General features: G+C 49.6%; 7 protein-coding genes across 7 annotated transcripts; 3 read left to right on the top strand and 4 right to left on the bottom strand.

Moving 5' to 3' along the window:
• Nucleotides 1-91: 91 nt before the first annotated feature.
• On the bottom strand, nt 92-6,136 carry N7458_012694 (RNA helicase SLH1; the record flags this gene model as incomplete). The annotated part of the gene is made up of 1 exon (XM_056916075.1): nt 92-6,136. The coding sequence occupies one exon, from the start codon at nt 6,134-6,136 to the stop codon at nt 92-94; it is 6,045 nt and encodes a 2,014-aa protein (XP_056760829.1).
• Nucleotides 6,137-6,557: 421 nt separating this feature from the next.
• N7458_012693 (palmitoyltransferase YKT6) lies at nt 6,558-7,475 on the top strand (the record flags this gene model as incomplete). The annotated part of the gene is made up of 6 exons (XM_056916074.1): nt 6,558-6,578; nt 6,641-6,699; nt 6,759-6,782; nt 6,845-7,214; nt 7,296-7,388; nt 7,440-7,475. The coding sequence occupies 6 exons, from the start codon at nt 6,558-6,560 to the stop codon at nt 7,473-7,475; spliced, it is 603 nt and encodes a 200-aa protein (XP_056760828.1).
• Nucleotides 7,476-9,946: 2,471 nt separating this feature from the next.
• On the top strand, nt 9,947-11,109 carry N7458_012692 (uncharacterized protein; the record flags this gene model as incomplete). The annotated part of the gene is made up of 3 exons (XM_056916073.1): nt 9,947-10,095; nt 10,145-10,429; nt 10,479-11,109. The coding sequence occupies 3 exons, from the start codon at nt 9,947-9,949 to the stop codon at nt 11,107-11,109; spliced, it is 1,065 nt and encodes a 354-aa protein (XP_056760827.1).
• A 108-nt stretch (nt 11,110-11,217) lies between these two features.
• N7458_012691 (zinc-binding alcohol dehydrogenase family protein) lies at nt 11,218-12,234 on the bottom strand (the record flags this gene model as incomplete). The annotated part of the gene is made up of 4 exons (XM_056916072.1): nt 11,218-11,574; nt 11,680-11,800; nt 11,854-12,112; nt 12,168-12,234. 4 exons carry the CDS (start codon nt 12,232-12,234, stop codon nt 11,218-11,220), a joined length of 804 nt encoding a protein of 267 aa, XP_056760826.1.
• Nucleotides 12,235-13,129: 895 nt separating this feature from the next.
• N7458_012690 (cupin domain-containing protein) lies at nt 13,130-13,578 on the top strand (the record flags this gene model as incomplete). The annotated part of the gene is made up of 2 exons (XM_056916071.1): nt 13,130-13,155; nt 13,212-13,578. 2 exons carry the CDS (start codon nt 13,130-13,132, stop codon nt 13,576-13,578), a joined length of 393 nt encoding a protein of 130 aa, XP_056760825.1.
• Nucleotides 13,579-13,676: 98 nt separating this feature from the next.
• Nucleotides 13,677-15,530, bottom strand: N7458_012689 (putative C6 transcription factor; the record flags this gene model as incomplete). Its single annotated transcript, XM_056916070.1, has 3 exons — nt 13,677-14,262; nt 14,321-14,610; nt 14,670-15,530. 3 exons carry the CDS (start codon nt 15,528-15,530, stop codon nt 13,677-13,679), a joined length of 1,737 nt encoding a protein of 578 aa, XP_056760824.1.
• A 781-nt stretch (nt 15,531-16,311) lies between these two features.
• N7458_012688 (uncharacterized protein) lies at nt 16,312-18,010 on the bottom strand (the record flags this gene model as incomplete). Its single annotated transcript, XM_056916069.1, has 3 exons — nt 16,312-16,723; nt 16,774-17,742; nt 17,793-18,010. The coding sequence occupies 3 exons, from the start codon at nt 18,008-18,010 to the stop codon at nt 16,312-16,314; spliced, it is 1,599 nt and encodes a 532-aa protein (XP_056760823.1).
• Between the last annotated feature and the right edge of the window lie 420 nt (nt 18,011-18,430).

Below are 18,430 nucleotides of genomic sequence, written 5' to 3'. Positions count from 1 at the left end.
GAGGACAGTTTGCAGACATGCTCAGAACATCGATTGCATTTATAAGCGAGAATTAATTTCCTAGTCTAATCTATGATCACACTGTACAACATCACTCTTTGAGGCTCATGCTAGACGACGGCTCAACCGACTGTGTCGGTACACTCGATGCCACTCCAACCTCCACGTTAAGCAGCGTCCACTGCATGCCAGGATAAGAATCACTGATGACCTTGACATTGACCCGAGTAACACCACCGGTGGTCAGGGACAAGGACTCAGCGAATGCCGCGCTTGGGAATTTAACTAGAGAGCGCACGCTGAGCGGGCCACTGTCACCCCGGCCCTTGCCGTGGGAAGCTCCTCCTCGGCTAGAACCAACACCAGCACCGCCGCGGATCTTGGAGTGGCCATTTTGCTTCGAGAAGGATGGCCACGAAACTCGTTTCAGGCCAAGCAAGTCGCCATCCGAGCCATTGGGGCGGGCACTGCAAACAATGAGGAAGTAGCCCTCGGTCTGTGGCTTCGGGAACTTGGGGGCATAGATGCGGTGTTCCTGGTTTGCTGATGGATTGCGACGGGTGATGGAAACACTCAACCCTTTGGCAGTAATACCGGTAACGGCGATAGAAACATTCGGCAGTTGAGAAGCTGCTTTGCTGAATCCGGGATGCAAGTTGAACTTCTTAGCCAGGTCGAAGAAGGCAGACTTGGGCTGCGAAGAGAGTTTGACGAGTGAAGCTGGAAGGCCCCGAGGCGGCTTTTCAACAGGGATACCAGGCAGAATGGACAAGGGATGATCCTCTGGCCAGCGGGCGGACTTGATGCACTGCAGGAGAGTCACAAACATTTCGCACGCGGGGATATACCCAAGCTCGGCCATCACATCGATGGAGGCTTGGATGATACGAATACCCTGGTCCAGAACGGATGTCTGGTCGCCGACGTAATCAGAAATGGGTAGATCGATGCGGGACATGTACGCCTGTAGCAAGAGGAAGGCCTTGACATGGGGATCCCACATGGGGATGTCCCCCATGGACTCGGTGGAGAGGGGGAGATTCTGAGCTAACTCGGCATTGATGAGATCTTCGTTGTGACGGACAGGCAGCTCGTCGAATTCAGTGGCAGAGCACATCCAGCTCAGGACATCCTGGAAAGTAGGCTCACGCTTTGCATGAGACATCAAGTACCGGATAGTCTTGTGCGATAGATAGTAGTAACTCATGATCTTGCCGAAGGGGGTAGAATCAACTTCTCCGGTCGCAGAGTCCACGAGCACGCAAGATGACTCCGCCAAGTCATTGAGCGACTTATCAACAAGGTCAATCATGAACTCTTGAGCCGTAGCCTGAGCAGCCATCGTGTTCTGGTCTTCGGCAGAGATTTCAAGGCCATAGTATGAGGGATTCTTGTGGAGACGACGGAAGAAGAATGTCCAGGTCAAGTAGTCAAGCGCATCTTGCTTGGTGCCTATCGTTCCGGCAGAAACCTCGGCGCCCAAGTGGTTGTCTAAAACCTTGTGCAGTGTAGACTCGACAGGGAAACCGGTGTGTAGGAAATGCTTATAGAAAGCCTTCTTCGAGTCTTGGGTGAAAATGCGGGCAATGCCCGAATTGTCAAACTGCGGACGACCGGCACGACCAAGCATTTGGAGAACATCAGTCAAGTCCATGTCACGGTAGCCTTCAATCTTGGCATCGAAAAATTGGGTACCCTTGACCACAACAAGGTGAGCAGGAAGGTTGACACCCCAAGCCAGAGTACTGGTTGCGACCAAAACCTGAATCTTGTTGTTGGCAAACAGCTCCTCGGCTAGCTGTCGATCAGACTCCACCAGACCAGCATGGTGCAAGCCAATGCCGAAGTTGAGAGCTTCTCGAAGGGCGTCATCCTTGACTCGCGCGAGGTTCAACTCCAAGTCGTCCTCGGACATTCGGACAAAGCGACGAGGATTATCTTCCATACCACAATAGTTGATCAAGTCCTTGGCAGTGAGACGAGTCTGTCGACGGGATGCAACGAAGACAATGACGGGCTTCTCGGGGGAGTGGTTCTTAATAGCCAAGAACGTCGGTCGATTCATAGACTGCATCAGTGGGCAGAAGCCACGCTGCTCAGGGAAGCCGTCGATATAAATCTCAAGGGGGACTGGGCGCACGGAGTGGCGGAAGTTGTAGAGTCCTTCCTTGACACCAAGCCAGTTGGCCAGATCGGTGGCATTGGCACAGGCAGTGGACATACCCATCAGTCTGACGGAGCCCTTGGACTGGGAAGCAATGTAGTTCATACGAGACACAATGATTTCCAAGATAGGGCCTCGGTCGCCTCCCAACAGATGAATCTCATCGATAATCACAAGACTGACCTTGCGCACGTAATCTCTGGTCTGCCAGCTACGAGAAATACCGTCCCACTTTTCAGGAGTGGTGATGATGATGTCTGCGTCTCGGATAGTTCGAGTATCCGGGGTGTTGTCACCAGTCAGCTCCACAAGCTTCAGACCCATCGGCCCGGTAAGGCGTTTGCGCCAGTCTTGCACGCGCTCACGAACAAGGGCCTTCATAGGAGCGATATACACAACCTTAGATCCGGGCTTCTCGCGGAATGCCCACCACATTGCCAATTCAGCCGCCACGGTCTTTCCACTACCTGTGGGCGATCCAAGGAGGACGTTGGATGACGTGTGATATAGCAGATGGAAGATTTGAGTTTGCATAGGGTTGAAGAATTGGAACCGCTGGCTATACACTTCTTCCAAGATTGGATTCTGGAGAGCAGAGATGGGAAGCGGCTGCAAGTTCAACAAATCGGTGTATACACTTTCCGTGTCTGGGCGGATTAAATGCTGGAAGGACACGGGGCTCACAGTCTCTGCACCGAGCCAGCGATCGGAGATAATGCGAACGTAAATCTGGCTCGGCAGTGGGTCGGACAATGGAATGGTAAAGTTCAGTTCGTGGTCGTCATAAAGCTTCTTGCGGCTGAGAATGAAATATTCGTGGTGGTATATCTCCGAAGTCTCCGAGTTTTCAACCCAGACCCAGAAAGACTCGGAAGCTCCATGGTGGCGATCGTTCCAGCTGAACTCGGGGTAGATAGCGAGACGAATGCGAAGGACATCCCGGTTCAGAGGCGCAATCTCGGTCTCCACACTCAAAGTGGGGAAATTGTCCAGAAGTTTGGACAGCACCTTACCCATCTTGTGATTATGGACAAGCTGTCCGATCTCAGTCGGTTCCATCTCCCGCATGGACTCAATCGATGACGTGGGCAGCCTTTCGTCGAGGTTCCTCAAAACAGGCTGTGGCAAGTCGAATTGGTGGAAGGGATGGTCAAAGGGCCAGATCTGCTTCTCAATGGATTTACACAAGGACAGCAGGACCTGGCACTGGTAGCCCCAACGGCGATTCAGGGCGATCATGAAAAGGGCCCGACAGATACGAGCTGCATTTTGTGCAACATAACCCATGTCGGAAACTAGAGCAAAGTCTTCGATCCTGGCACGAGAAATGTAGGATTGCAGCAAGATGTTAGTCTTTGCGTGTGGGGAATCGTTTCCTCCCTCGACCTCGGTCTGGGTGACTTCATCACGCAGCCGTTGCAATTCCTTTGACTCGCTGTCACGAGATTGAATATTATCGAATTCGCCGCTTAGACTGATTATTCTGAGAACATCCGCTTCTCCCGAGCGAGGACGCATCTGGTCGTTGAAGATCTCAATACTCGTTTGCAGCACGTAGTACTGACTTGCAATGCGACCAACATCCTTGGCCTTGAGATCTTCGGTTTTCTCGTTGAAGATGATCATCTGACTTTTGGCTAGTGTCTGCGCAGCTTGAATAATCAATTGTCGGCGTCTCTGCACCAACATTGGGTCATCGCGAAGCTCCGCGTACTCAATACCGTAGTTGCGAGGCTCACGTTTCATGCGAACAAACAGGTATGAATAGCCTAGCCACTGCACAGCTTCTGAAATGGAGGTCACGGTTCCCAGGGCAATCTCAGCATTCAAATTATCAACCAGGCGAGCTGAGAATCGCGACTCAATGGGTTGCTGTGCGGTCACGGCAGATAGATAATGCTGCAGCTTGTCATGGGTGGTGCAGATGAAGCCAATACCGGTATCCTGGAATTGTGGACGACCAGCACGACCAAAGATCTGCAGCACATCGAGGATGCTAAGGTCGACGAATTTACCCTCCTGTGGGTTGTATAGCTGAGTTCCCTTGATAACGACAGCTGCGGCCGGCAAATTCACACCCCATGCAAGAGTAGCAGTACAGCAGAGAACCTTGATCAACCCCTCCGAGAACATGCGTTCCATAAGATTGCGGTCACTGCGACTCATACCAGCGTGATGGGTCCCTAAGCCGCTAGCAAAGAGATCACGGAGCTCACGAGCGCGGGCGTGTTTCATATCTCGCAGAGCATTGGAATAATCTTCGTGTTCATGACAGCTGAAAAGATCCTCGCAGCCATCCTCCGCAGCCATTTGTTTCAACATACGAGCTGTCAGGACCGTGTCCTTGCGTGAATGTACAAACACCATGACTTGATGTCCCCTCTGCACCATGTCACGGACCTTTTCATATGCCACAGTGTCAATATTTTCTCGGGATTGTTTGGATCCAGGCTTGCCCTTGACTCCGATAAAGTGTTGTTCCAGGGGAACTGGTCGAAAGGAGGAATCGAAGAAGAACAAGCCGGCCATTTTGTTGACTTTCAAGAAATCGGCCACATCGACATAGTTGGGAAGCGTAGCGGAAAGGCCGATGATGCGAATCAATGACTGGGTACTCTCTACTTGGCGTTGGGTACGGGCGACCAACGACTCAATAACAGCTCCACGCTCGTCGTGAAGCATGTGTACTTCGTCAATGATGAGCAACCGCACCTTCTGCACAAGCTCGGTGTCTCCAGTGCTTTTTCGAGTCACGACATCCCATTTCTCAGGGGTGGTGACGATGATCTGAGTCTCGACAATTTCACGCTTGGTCAACTGCATATCACCGGTGAGCTCACGAACTTGGATTCCAAGCCAAGCAAGTCGCTTGCCCAGTTTCTCGGTAACTTCGGCAGCAAGAGCCTTCATGGGAGCAACATAGACGATCTTGAAGTCGTCCACTTGGACGGTGAACTCGGTCGCATCCGGTTGCTCTAGTGGATTGGGGACAGTGTTCTTTCCGACGGCATTGAGAATAGTGAGCATCGCGGCGTCTGTTTTACCAGCGCCGGTAGGCGCACAGATGAGCATATTCTCGTTGGTCTTGTAAGCAACTTCATAGAGTAAGCTCTGCATGCGGTTCAGAGATTTGTAACCTTTGAAGGTTCCTCGGCAGAGGCCATCCAACGAAGCAATGTCCACCAGCTTCTGGTTCGGTCGCACTGCTCCAACACTGGAGGCGGGGATCTCAAACTCTGTATATTTCGGTTCCTCAATTTCTCTGCTTCCCACAGGTAAACCGTATTTCCTCCCGTTGGCGGAGAGGAGGTTGCCGGACGTATGAAGCTTGAACACATGGGGGTATTGAGGCTCAGACCGAGTTTGAGCCGCCATCAAAGGTGTATTCTTGTGCTGAAAGTCTCGCTCCCGGAGCGCTTGCTCTCTTTCCGCTCGAGTCTGAAGTCTCCCGGCGGCAAGCCCATCTGTCTGTGCCTCCACTCGCTGAGGTTTGTCCGCGAGTATCTCCTCCCGATGAGCGATAAGCTCAATGACCAAGTCCAAGTCATCAAAGCCAACGATTTCTGCGAGAGACATTTGCAGCTCCGCGTCGTCGCTATCAGTAGCCAGTGTCGCAATAATCTGCTGCGAAAGCTCCGCTGCGTCCATGGTGGGGTTCCGCGTCGCGACATCGAGACATCTGTTTTCCAACCAGACCCGATCGTAGCGCGTGATTTGAGACGAGGGAATATTATTCAATTCGTGGAAGTCGTCTAGACCGCTATCTGTCTCGTCATCGGAGCTGATGATATCCCAGACGTCGTCCACTGTTCCGGGGGAAGAGTATTCGTCGTCGATATCCAGTTCCATGTCGCTGCCATAACTGATCGTATCGTGGGGAAGGTCTTTCGGAAGCTTCAAATCGGCGATGGCCTGGCGCATCGCAGCTAGCTGAGACAGCCATTGCGACTCGGTTGCTGCTATATTATCCATGATAACAAATGATGTAGCGCTTGCTCCGATATGGGTGAGAATGAAGAGAAAGAAGAAGTCGGAAGAATAATATAACGTATAGCGGGGCGTCAGTCATCAATCCACGGGGTCCCAAGAAGGCAATAGGGCTCCGCTGCAGGGCTCGACTGGTCGACAGGGCGGTGTGGGCGCTGCTGCCTCAGGCCGCGATTGCGGAGACCCGGTGCCATCATCGTGGCTATCAGGAGTTGGCTTTCCCAGCTCACCCCGATTCCCGACCTCCTTTAATACGGCCACGCGCACCTGACGCCTTGAACAATAATCTTTCCGCCTAGACCGTTGGTACAAGAGGCTCTGAAATACTTGATATCTCCCTTGGTCTCGTCTCTTGCGCTCCTCATTCACCGTTCTTCGTGCGAGCGTCTCGATCATCCCCGCCACCATGAAGGTTCTCTATATGGGCGTATGTGATCATTACTGGATCAGCTCTTTTGACCATTAACTTATTGGTTACTTCTACCACAGGTTCTCCGGAACGACACTCAGCCCGCGCTCCAGCTATGCGGAGAGAAGGACCTTACCAGGTAGGTGTTTACTGTCTGTCGCCTACATCCTGATGAGCATACGCACTAATAGTTCATAGCTTCTCCCGATTCACCCGTCAAAAGTACGCCTAGATATTCCCTCGATCTATTCACTTCCCCGTTGTTAATCACCACGATATCGCAGCTATGAGGAGTTCATGATGCTATTCACCAAGACGGTCGCAGAGCGCACGAAGCCCGGACAACGCCAGGACATTGAGGAGAAATCGTACACATTCCATGCCTACGGTCGGGCCGAAGGTGTCGCCGGCGTCATTGTTACCGACGGCGAATACCCCGCGCTCGTTGCGCACCAGCTTCTGTCCAAGATTGTCGACGAGTTCCTCGCCAAGCACCCTCGCACATCCTTCTCCGACCCCTCCCTTCGCGAGAACGCATGCCCTCTTCCTCAGCTAAAGGAATATATCGTCAAATATCAGGACCCCAGTCAGGCGGACAGCATTATGAAGATTCAGCAGGAGTTGGACGAGACTAAGATTGTGCTGCACAAGACGGTATGTCATCTGAAGGGATATTTGATCTCATGCTGCCTTACATCATTCTGCAAACGGGGATCCCATCTAACACCTAGATAGATCGAGAGTGTTCTGGAGCGTGGTGAGAAGATCGACTCGTTGGTCGCCAAGAGTGACGGTCTGTCCGCCCAGAGTAAGATGTTCTATACTCAGGTACGTCTCAATTAGCCGCAGCGCAGAATCCACCCACTGACCCCGTTCCAGGCCAAGAAGCAGAACTCTTGCTGCGTTGTTATGTAAGTTGCCATTCGCTGGGGTCCGGCCCGATATCGAATGCGTCTTCCTCTTGGGATCAACGTTTTACATGTAATCAAACCTCGAAGCTATGCATTTTGTTGTTATTGTGTAATCCCTTGGATCTACTCTGCCTTGGGCTTTTTTTCCTATCGTGTCCTTTTTATCCTGCCGCCTTGGGAGGCGGGTGACTTGTATTTGCATTGTCTTTGTCCTGCCACGGTGATCACGCGACCATTCACTATAGATGCTGCACAGAATGAAACAATTGCCAATAAGTTCATTCCAGCTGAGGACCCCGACTGCTTCCGACCCTGCACATAACTAGAGATTCGAGACTTTGCCCTGCGAGGCGGGATGAGTGTGAATGCCTCGGTCCGGGATTATCTTACACCACGTGGAATATGAATTCGGTGCTAAGATCGAATAGAGCAGGCATCATGATATGATAACGTCGATTCCAATGCCTAGTTGCCTTGGTGAGAACACCCGTTGGCCCATCCCTTTAAACTTGTGTGTAGGTCAGCTTCAGGCACTCGGAGATAAGTAGAGACGAAAGGTGTTAACTCCGCCTATCAACCCAAGCCCCTGCATCTAGCGTCTGGAACGCCCATTGTATCTAGCAGTCTCACGTACAACCTTAAGATTTTTCTGTCGCCTATACTAACGACAGGGAAATCGCCACTTGGGACACTACCATGCAAAGTTCAAATAAGATGGCATCCACCGGTAACATTGGTCAAACTTGACTCAGACTTGGGCTCCAAGCAATGTATTGTTAAACACCACCTAGAAGTCATCACAAATGACTTCGTGCCGATTGTGCCTTACAATACAACTGACCTGAGCATCAGCACGAGTCATAGATACCATGTCGTCGTCACTGCTAACCGATTGAAAAGCGGCAATGTCTGGCTGAGATATATTTCTCAGTCTGCTTGCTCAGAGACAGGTGCAACTGACAACCAGGATAGCTTTTGATATGAAAACCCGTTCACAACCGACCCAACCACATTGGCATACAGTTACACTGACTTGTGCGCCAACGAGGATTCATCATACCTTGTCCCATATCTAGCTATTAACGCGCCCAACATATAGGCCACGGGGAGAAAGAGAAAGTCGAGGTTCAAGTTACCGACAACGTTCTTCCTTGGCTGATAAACAAGACTTCCCTCCTCACACAATGGTAATATCTAAGTCTTCTCCGGAATTCTGAAGGTAACCGGACTTAGTTAGCCAAGAAGCGCGGCATCCACCTGCCCGGTGCAGATGAATGGGTATATATGGTTATCCATTGCCCCTTCGCCCAAGGCCAACCCCATGCAACTTCACGGACGTAACCTTTTTTACTTAGCTCTGGATACGGAAACACTCCAAAAATCTATGACAAATACCCCGACTTTGGTCAACGCGCCGCGACGAGATGTAGTCATGTCACCTGCCAGCGGAGACGTGGTGATTGCTATGAAGACAAATAACCCAGGAGTAAGTTTTTTGAAAATGATTTCCATGAAGCGACCTAATTAACGATAATGACTATCTGCAGGTCTGGCTCCTGCATTGCTATATCGCGTGGCATACGTCCGAGGACTTTGCCCCAGCTACTGGAGCGAATCTTGGACATTATGTTTGATCATGACTCGCATAATCTACTTGCGCCAGTTGGCAGCGCTACGTCTCAGTACAAGATGTTTATCAGCATGAATCGGGCGTTTAAGAATTGGGGCTGGAGGCAACGCGAAGGTGTCCATGTAGTGGCTTGTGTCTCCCTAACTAATTCAAACATGCATTCGCTATATTTTTACCGTTTGTTGTAATAACTATAAGATGTGATCAAGCTTTCCGGACACCATCAATCCCTTCAAACAAGAACATGTTAAAACGGTACTGGAGTTCGCTTGCTCCACAAGAACCATCCCCACTCTGACACAAGCAACAGGGGGCAGCCCACATTGCTAAAATCAGGTTCCTTTACCCGACCACTCTGAGAGCCTGCCGGGACTCGAGGCTCTAACAGCCCCTTCTATTATTGAGGTCGAGAACATCACGGGACCAATGAGCAACCTCCACTGAAGCCAAAGAGGGACCGTGGAGATGATTCAGTGAAACAAAGGCAATCCATCCAGTCATGATCTCCGGGTTCCTGGATGGCTATCACGGCCGGCTAGCTTAGCGAGGGACGTTCGGGGGCCGCAAAGGCTTGGCAGGGGATTTCATGTCAGCCACTAGTCCTTCAGACGTATAATTGGATGAAATGTGCATCTGAATGGGATCAGGGTATCGGAGCTAGCTCAGAATTGGTCTGGCATCCCGGGTAGTGCCACTTAAATCAAGGATAATGAGTGAGGGTGTGACTGCTACCCAAACTACTTTAAGACTGACTGGTTCGCCCCGCGAGAGTCCCTTCGTTTCCTCAAGCCTTTTGATTTCTAGTCATTCGTTCAAAAAATTCACTCTTTTATATCATTAACAAGATGCGAGGCTCACAAGTGGCCCGAGCGATAGCCTTGGGATTGGCCTCGACAACAGCTTTCGCTGCAGTAAACGACGCGACCTACGATTCTTCGTTAAACTTCCGACCGGACAATGTGACTTCAAGTGACCTGTACCATTGGGTTGGATCGTGCGTTTCCCGTGCTCTGCTACTAGATCTCGTTCCTTACAATCCACAGATATTACAATGGCTCTACGACCATCGAGATCGAGCCCTTCGGTGGAATCGCTGCGCAGGAGGAAGGGACCAACGATGCCACCTGGTGCCCAAATTTGAAGGACAAGACCTACAGCACCAAGTTTGATACAATCCTTGGACTCACGGAGCGAAGCAAGTACAACGCCGGCAACAACCCGCTCAACGCTTTCCTGACCCTGTGGGATGTGGGCTACAACTTCAGCTCGTTGAACGCGAGCCAGGGGATCACCGATCTGCCTTGGGACTGGGCTCTATTCTCTTCATTGTAAGCCAAGGATTAAATTGGCTGTGATATATACTGACGCTCCCCATAGACCTCTGGATTCCTACAATGGCTCCTTTACCGAACCAGATATCTTCAATTTGACTCTTGCTGAGACCACCAAGGCACCCTACAACCTCTCGAGCACATTCACCCAATACGGCAGCGAGAGCACATTCGATACCACCTTCCCTATTCTGTTTAACATGACTTCCTGCAATGGAACGCAAGATATCGATTGGTCGGGTTACATGATCTCCAATTACTACTGGCCTAGCACCGGGTCCAATGTTTCTTACCCAGACCCAACTCTCGACATTGTTTTCGACAGCAAGACCGCCAAGTTGACAATTAATGGTTACATCCAGGCAGTCGAGGGCTGTGAAGAGAAGCCTACAAACCAAGACTTCTGTGAGGCAGACACTATCATTGAGGCCAAGATGACCGTTACCTTCGAAGGAACCATCGATTCTTATCATTCGGACGAGCTCGAGACTGCCAGCTCCAAGCCTGCTTGGATCAAGACGGTTGGCTTCAACAATATCACTCAGACGAGTGGAAACAGCACCTCTGGAAGCGGTAACAGTGACAAGAAGAACGGGTCGAACGGTCATCAATACCCTGGCGCATTCCCACTAGTCGCCAGTCTCGCAGTGCTTTTGGCCTCTTCTCTGTACATCTAGTTGATAGAAATGTGTATATTAATTAACGCCTCTTTATTCATATATAATACAAAGTTGGAAAGCTACCTCTCACCAAAATCAGCACAGAAGATGACAAGTGAGACCGTCTCATAGCTCATAAACCAATTTCTTCCCTCGAACGGCCCCTTTGCGAACCTCGGAGACCCCTTCCAAAACACCCGCAAGCCCTCCTTTGCGAATTTCAATAGGCATGGGTCTCAACAGCTTATTTTGAAGAAATTGCTCAACCCGCCAATAAAATGTAACCATAAAGTTTTTGTCCACGTTGGACGCCTCCGATGTTCGTTTCAGTCCCATTTCCTCTTTGTTCATCGTAAAGCGTCTTCCAAAGCATGTGTAAACAATATTCCAGACACTGTGAATGTGGGTAGAGGCAGGCAGAAACTCCGGTCGTGGCGGCTCTTCTGTCGATGCCATCAACCCTGCATATATAAGCGACTCGGGCTGCTCTGATACATCTCGAGGAACAGAGAAACATTTATAACAGAAAGCAGACGTTTCAGTATTGGCAATACAGTCCAAAATCGAGTGTAGACCGTCTTACCGCACCAATGACCTTATTGTCTCGGTGGCGCTGAGGTCGCGATAATCAATGACCTCATCAGCTCCTAGCGATCGAAGCCAAGAGATGTGTTGCTGTGAGCAGGTCGTGATGACCCTGAGTCCTGAGCTTTAAGGAAGTAAGTATACGAGAACGGCAACATGAGATCGAAATCCACTCACAGTTTCGCTAATTGTATGGCAATGCTCCCAGTCGCGGTGCTTCCACCATATATGAGAATATTCTGATCAGACATTGTTGGATCGCAGGTAGGCAACGGCAGAGGAAGCCACTGATACAGTGCCTGTGCAGCAGTGCTAACCCCCATGCCGAGTGTCGAAGCTTCTGCAAAAGAGAGATGATCTGGCAGACGCATCACAAGGTCCGCATCTGCTAACAGATATTCCCGGAAGGCTCCGTTCGCATAGTTGGCAGCATGACCTGATATCGGAATCTCATTAATTCATGTCAAGCTGTCGAAAAGAGGAAAGCATACACGCATGTACAAATCCAGCTACACGACCACCGACCGTCCAAGTCTTGCATCTGTCTCCGATCTCCATGACTTCACCTGCAAAGTCAACCCCATCCCCGCCCCCGGTCTTCCAAACATATCCAGCGCGATCCAGTCCGGAGTGTTAAGTGCTATGGCGCGTACTTTGATAAGGAGTTGATCTGCATCGGGCGATGGAATTGCCAAGTTGTGCTCTATGTGAGCCATTCTAGGACCGGTCATGATGATCCCGGACTGGATCTTGACGTCTGACATTGTGATGTACTGAAAGGGTGTGAAGTAGTACAAAGGTAAAGTAAAGGGCGATAATTAAGGGATGAGATGAAAAGTTCAAAATTTAGGCATCATCCTCAAATGCCCTGTTATTTAGTACCATAGTTCCCAGGAATGAGATGTTATGCTGGGTTGTAGTTAGCCGATGGTCCCGGTCGGCGAGAATGACAGCATCATCAGCAGGCTATCTCCACGGCATGGGGCGTTAGTCGGGTTCCTAACCCAGGACTTTTCTGCTCTTATTTTCTTGGCACTATACAGAGTTGAGCAGGAAATTGTGAATCAAGTGAACATATTTTGTCGTTATGACCTCGAGTCGCGCAGATGTTGCGTGGCAATGCCAGTACCAGGTATCCGTTGAAAGCCTATTGATAGCCTACCCGCGCCGGGGAACCTGCACCGCTCAATCAAGGGGGCTATGAACAACTGAAAATCACCATTGGGCATTCTATCCTCGGAATCACCGCAGAATTTCCGTAGGCTATTCGGAATAGTCGATTTCACAATGCACATTCCCTCATGTTGAGCTGCATGCAGTCGTCCGATCAAAGTACGTACACAATCAACTATAAATTCAAGCTAGATTCCAATTGGAAGCGTCATCACTCGCCATACCTCTTCATTTCTATCTATCTTCTGTCCACTACACACAACCCAAGACGATAATCAAGATGGCAGAGCCAACTTATGATCCAAGGTGAGTGGACATGGCTCTAGTTTCTGTGACTGTACACAAACTAATAACCTATCTAGCCGCCCGATGCCGGAAATCAACATCATCTATCAGTATAAGCTGGCGAACTGCCCTGGCAAAAGCATCGTTGGATTACGAGTGGAGTTTCCGCCAAACGGGTCAACCCCGCCTCACAGACATGGCGGCGCCTCAGCCTCCGCGTATGTGTTTAGCGGCACACTGCTGAACAAGATGAACGATGATCCGATGAAGGTTATCAAGGCTGGAGAGACTTGGTACGAAGCGCCGGGTTGCCACCACCGTATTAGCGACAATGCGAGCAAGTCTGAGCCCGCGACTTTGTTTGCTACTCTTGTTTTGGACACTGATGTTTTGGAGCGGGATGGGATGGCCGCGCTTATTCAGATTGATGAGGAATATCGTTGATTCGGGTAGACAGCCATCGATAAGAGATTGATTTCTTGTTGAATTCTTGAACATGATTATTTGTAGATGCGTATGAAGAATCCTTTCAACCGATCTCACTAGACTAATAGCCGGGTCTCTTCCATAGCTCCTGTTATGCTTGAATCGAAAAACGCACAGAAATCAAAATCCGGCCCTGGTAATAATCCTAAAGAATTCAAATCAACCGCTCCTTCACCGAATCTTTCATCCAACGGCGGTCTAGGTTCAGGCGCAGGAGCGAGTGTATTATCCATCAAACACAGTATCTCCCGTGCAATAATACCTAATTCTCGATATGTTCGTTTCCCCAGTGTCCAGTAGTCACTCAGACGCTTCAAGGTTCCCATAGTAAGCCGAATCTTCTCCCGACATTGGGCACGCTTTTGCCCCTCAAGGACAAAGCGGCAAGCAGAAAGATGTGCAATGGTGACATTGGCTAGCATGCAAATGATGAATGGTGAGTGGGCGCTGATGTTCGTGGGAAGCGTGAGGAGATATTCCAGCTTGTCAATCGCTGCAAGACATTTCATGGTGTGCAATTGACGCTCGGCCGAGTTACTGCAATTGAAATCATTTGAAGGAGCCCGTGGAGCGCAGCGGGATACAGATTCAATCGCACTGTACGCAAGAGACGACATCGGCCGATGGATCTCAACGGTATATCTAAGCAGAATTAGTCAAAGGTGATGACAGCAAAACTTTGAGGCATATGAGGACTCACGTATCCATGATAAATTCTGCCTTGAACATAACTTCATCGACGGTACCATCTGGACGTAAAATAGTTCTCTTGGAGTTTGGTAGAAAGGAATGCCAGGCAGTGACACTTGTGTCGGCGTTTGAGCACATCGAAGAGTACATTTGGACATTCGATGTGGCTCCGGGTAACAAAGCTTGATCAATTCCCCTCGTCAGTCCGATGAGTTCCGCATACGATGAGAACCCAACTTCATCGTCTGAGAAGAATTCGCGATTGTCGTATTCTTGGAGGCACCTAGGCCTGGGAATGTTCTACAGGCGCATGATCAGTCGTCTTGGCCAATTTTGATATTTTACATATTTTCACTTACGCCTAATTCATAATCAAGCTCCTCGCATGGGAGATCCACAGTCATTTCGATATTGCTGGTACGAAATGGGAATTTATGAGTACTCCCGGCGATATGGGCGTCTGTAATATAGATTTGCCACCAAGTGCGTCGCCAGCTTTCGGCTAGAATAGGATCGCCTCGACTGTTCTCTTGGGCAAATTCTTGTCGATTTATCCCAAGCTCCAAGGCCAGCCGAATGGCTTCATCCAGCAAGTCCACACCAGTATCCGGCTCATTGCACCAATATATGGCGATTGAGTAAAGCAGTACAGCTTGCACGTCAAATCCAGTGACGGATCGGGTCCTGCTTCGAAGACTGACCAGATAGTTCTGTATTTCTTGCTGTAATGACTCCGTAGATGTCGAAGTTGCGAATAAGGAGCCGATATAATTCATTACCAGTAGTAGTGGTTGAATTTCTTGTCCCTTGGAGTAATTGTTCAAAGACTGACGAGGTAGGACGCACGGGTGAGCTGAGTGGAAAAACTCATAATAAAGACCCAGCGTTATGGACTCTGAAGTTGCTTGTGATGAATGCACATGATTTGTGTTGAATGTTGCCGATGGCAGAAGATTGAAACATCCCTGGTCATCGAAAGCAGGTGCCGGGGAACTTTCGGAAAGTGTTGTAGTCGAAGACTCCTGGGATAGCCTTGACCTCGGGTTTCCCCGGCGTCGAGATGCATGGTAGGTACATTCTTTCTTACCAACTGAGCATCGAGTGCAAACTGGCTTCTTTCCATCGCAGCGTAAATGCTTGTAACGACACGGCGCGCAAGCAAGGGAGGATCGAGTGGCCCGCATGGGTGGCTGGGCACCCTGATTCTCCATTGCAGCCATAGCATGGATATTTCAATGCTATTCTTGCGCCTCTTTGAGAAACACTTAGTGATGCATTGAGCGGGTACCTAACCAGTACACCGCCATAAACATAGACGAAGGCGATCTTAGCTGATGTTCGCTCTAATAGAGTACAACGGGAGGTGAAGTGGGTCGATCTGGCAAGGACAAATGTTAATCCAGATAGCCTATCTGCATCGGCATGGGAATCTTTGCGTTTTTGTTGGAAAAGTGAAGAAATTACGTCATTTAATTTCGAATTCGCATCGCTAGATTTTTTTGGGGGGGGGGGGGGTTTCTTTGATGATATTAAAAGAAAACGCTCATTTTGAACTTCATACAAAGGACTAAATACCATCTTTCTTTTTAATCTCCTGCAGAGAAAACAACTCCCTTCAGAGCGGGTTGTTCTGCCTTTTCAGCTTGCCTGTGGAGGAATTGCAAAAATATGTCATCAGTTCTAAGAAATTAGAAATGTTCCCTACCGTACCCTCACCATCTTGTATTTTTCTCTGTACGATTGTCATAAATGACACACAGTCACAGTGTCTGCATCATCAGGGTTTAGTCAATTGTTGATGATTGAGGACATTGCGATCGTGACCTAGCCAGACTATCATTTCTACAATACTCTCCTCAAAGTACAAAAATGTTCAGAAGCGGCCATCAGTCATACAGGTGGTTGGATCAGGTCAAATAAGACTATTCCAGTCCTTCACTCATGAATCAAAATTTCAATACTGAATTCAGGAACGATATGGCAAGCTCAAAACCAAGAGATTTACGCTCTTGGGCCTTGATCCCCAGCAACCATCTCCTTCTCCAGCACCACATCACTCCTCCACGTCTTGAATGAGCGCGTAGGGAGTCTCAGTGCAAACATGCGATCAATTTCCATAGGTGACCGTCCCTTCATTTCAGGAACGGCGAGCCAAGTTGCCACGACTCCGACCGCTGCAAATCCCGCCATTACAAAACCTGTCTTTGCTCTCAGGTTCCCTTTGTCTGCATTGTAAATATACGGTAGAATGATTGAGAAGACCCCAGAGGCAATTCCGCTCACAAACCAGCCGATACCTTGCGACTTGGCGCGGAGTTGGAGTGATGAGGTTTCAGCAGCGACAACATGCGATGCGGGCCAGATGCCCAGGCCACAGACCATGGTAACAATCATCATGGTTACAGCAGTATACCTGGTCGAGGGTCAGGAGTCGTCTAATAGATATTTTCACAAAAAACTCACCAGATGGTCACTACCCCTGTGAAGCATCCTGCAATGCCCATTGCGATCCACAGGACCGTTGCCGTACCAAGAGTCACTAGGCATAGGAACCGTCTTCCAAAGTCATTGAGAACCCACAAGCTGACGATGTTGGCAATGAGACCAAGTCCAATTCCAAGAATTAAGAATATGAGACTATTGGATGATCCCATCCCAACGATCTGCATAAAGTATGATGCATTCGCCAACAACTGTAAACCAAACAGCTGAGGAAGTGCACTGGCAAATGCAACTATCAGTGTTCTCCGTCTGTGAATGCCCCTAAAACAGTCCATATAAGTTTGTGTCTTCCTCTCTTCCTCTTCAACCAAGATCGACGTCCGTATCTCGTCAACAATCGCCGCTGAGTCGATACTCCTAGTGTCCAGCCGTCTCTGTGCTTTCAGCGCTTTGGTCAAGTTTCCCCTTCTGACTAGCCATGTCGGGCTCTCGGGAAGCATTGCAGCCAGGACAAACGGAACGGCGGAGAAGGGCCACTGAGAGGCGAAACAGATTCGGTAACTAGTTGCATCCTTGTGTTTCAGAGATGTATAGACAACGATAGACCCGAGCAGTTGACCAAGTAAGGTGAAAATTGGCAAGAAGGCAATGATGGGTCCTCGCAACAGCACCGGCAAAACCTCGGACATGTATGTCTGGACGACACAAAGGAGTATGCCGATGCAAATGCCTTGAAACAGCTTGCCAGCGAGGAATAACCCTCTTCGCGAGTCCATATCATCGGGTAAATCTGCGACATAACACATGGCGACTGCGATAGCTGATAGGAAACTTCCTATTGCGAGTGCCAGGCGGCGTCCTCCCCGATCTTGAAAATGCCCACCGAAGATGGCTCCAATCATCATTCCGATCGGACTAGCTGCGTTCCATAGCGATAGCCACATCGATGGTATGATGTACTTTGCCCCAAGTCGCTCTCCAAAGCGATGTCTTTGGGTGGTGGTTAGACGATGCCTATTCCCAGTGAAGGGGGAACTCACTGAAATGCCGGCATTGCTGAAACAGTTCCAACAATGACAAGATCATATCCATACAACAAGATGGCAGAGCTTAGCGCTAGATTGTACGCTATAACCTTGGGCCATTTCTTCATCGACTGCCACAGGGGAACATGAGCCTCCTGAGGGCCGTTATTTGACTCTGTGGGAGACACATTCTCGACAAAGTCTTCGGTGGGTTTGATATCTGTATCTGGCATGATAGTAAGTGACTCAAGACAGCTTGAGTGCCCAAAGAGTCGACATTACCCCGGATTCAATCATGAAATAAGATCGCCCATACAGCCCAGACACTCACTATTGAGGAGCGTACAGGACCACCGAGGCTCCTTCTGACAGATGTAACATTAGCTTTGACATGATTCAAACACTATCTCTAAGCGAGGACCGCAATCATCGTCTAAGCCCAAGTCAAATAAGCTCCATCAAATAGGAAGAGCCATACCAGGTACTCTGACATGGTTCTGCAACATATTTGCCGATTGCGCCAATCACTATGCCTGAAGTCGGCGCACCCCGCACGAATGCCATGGCCGCCAAGTGATCGGCTACCTGCTCAAGATGGGCCAAGATAAGAAAGACATGATGAGATCAACTTCGCTTGGAATTGCGGGGCTTCC

The sequence above is a fragment of the Penicillium daleae genome (genome assembly GCF_028827525.1).
Source record: "Penicillium daleae strain IBT 16125 chromosome Unknown utg000009l_segment0_segment0, whole genome shotgun sequence".
NCBI lineage: Eukaryota > Fungi > Ascomycota > Eurotiomycetes > Eurotiales > Aspergillaceae > Penicillium > Penicillium daleae.
This window is presented reverse-complemented; position numbering and strand designations above follow the sequence as displayed.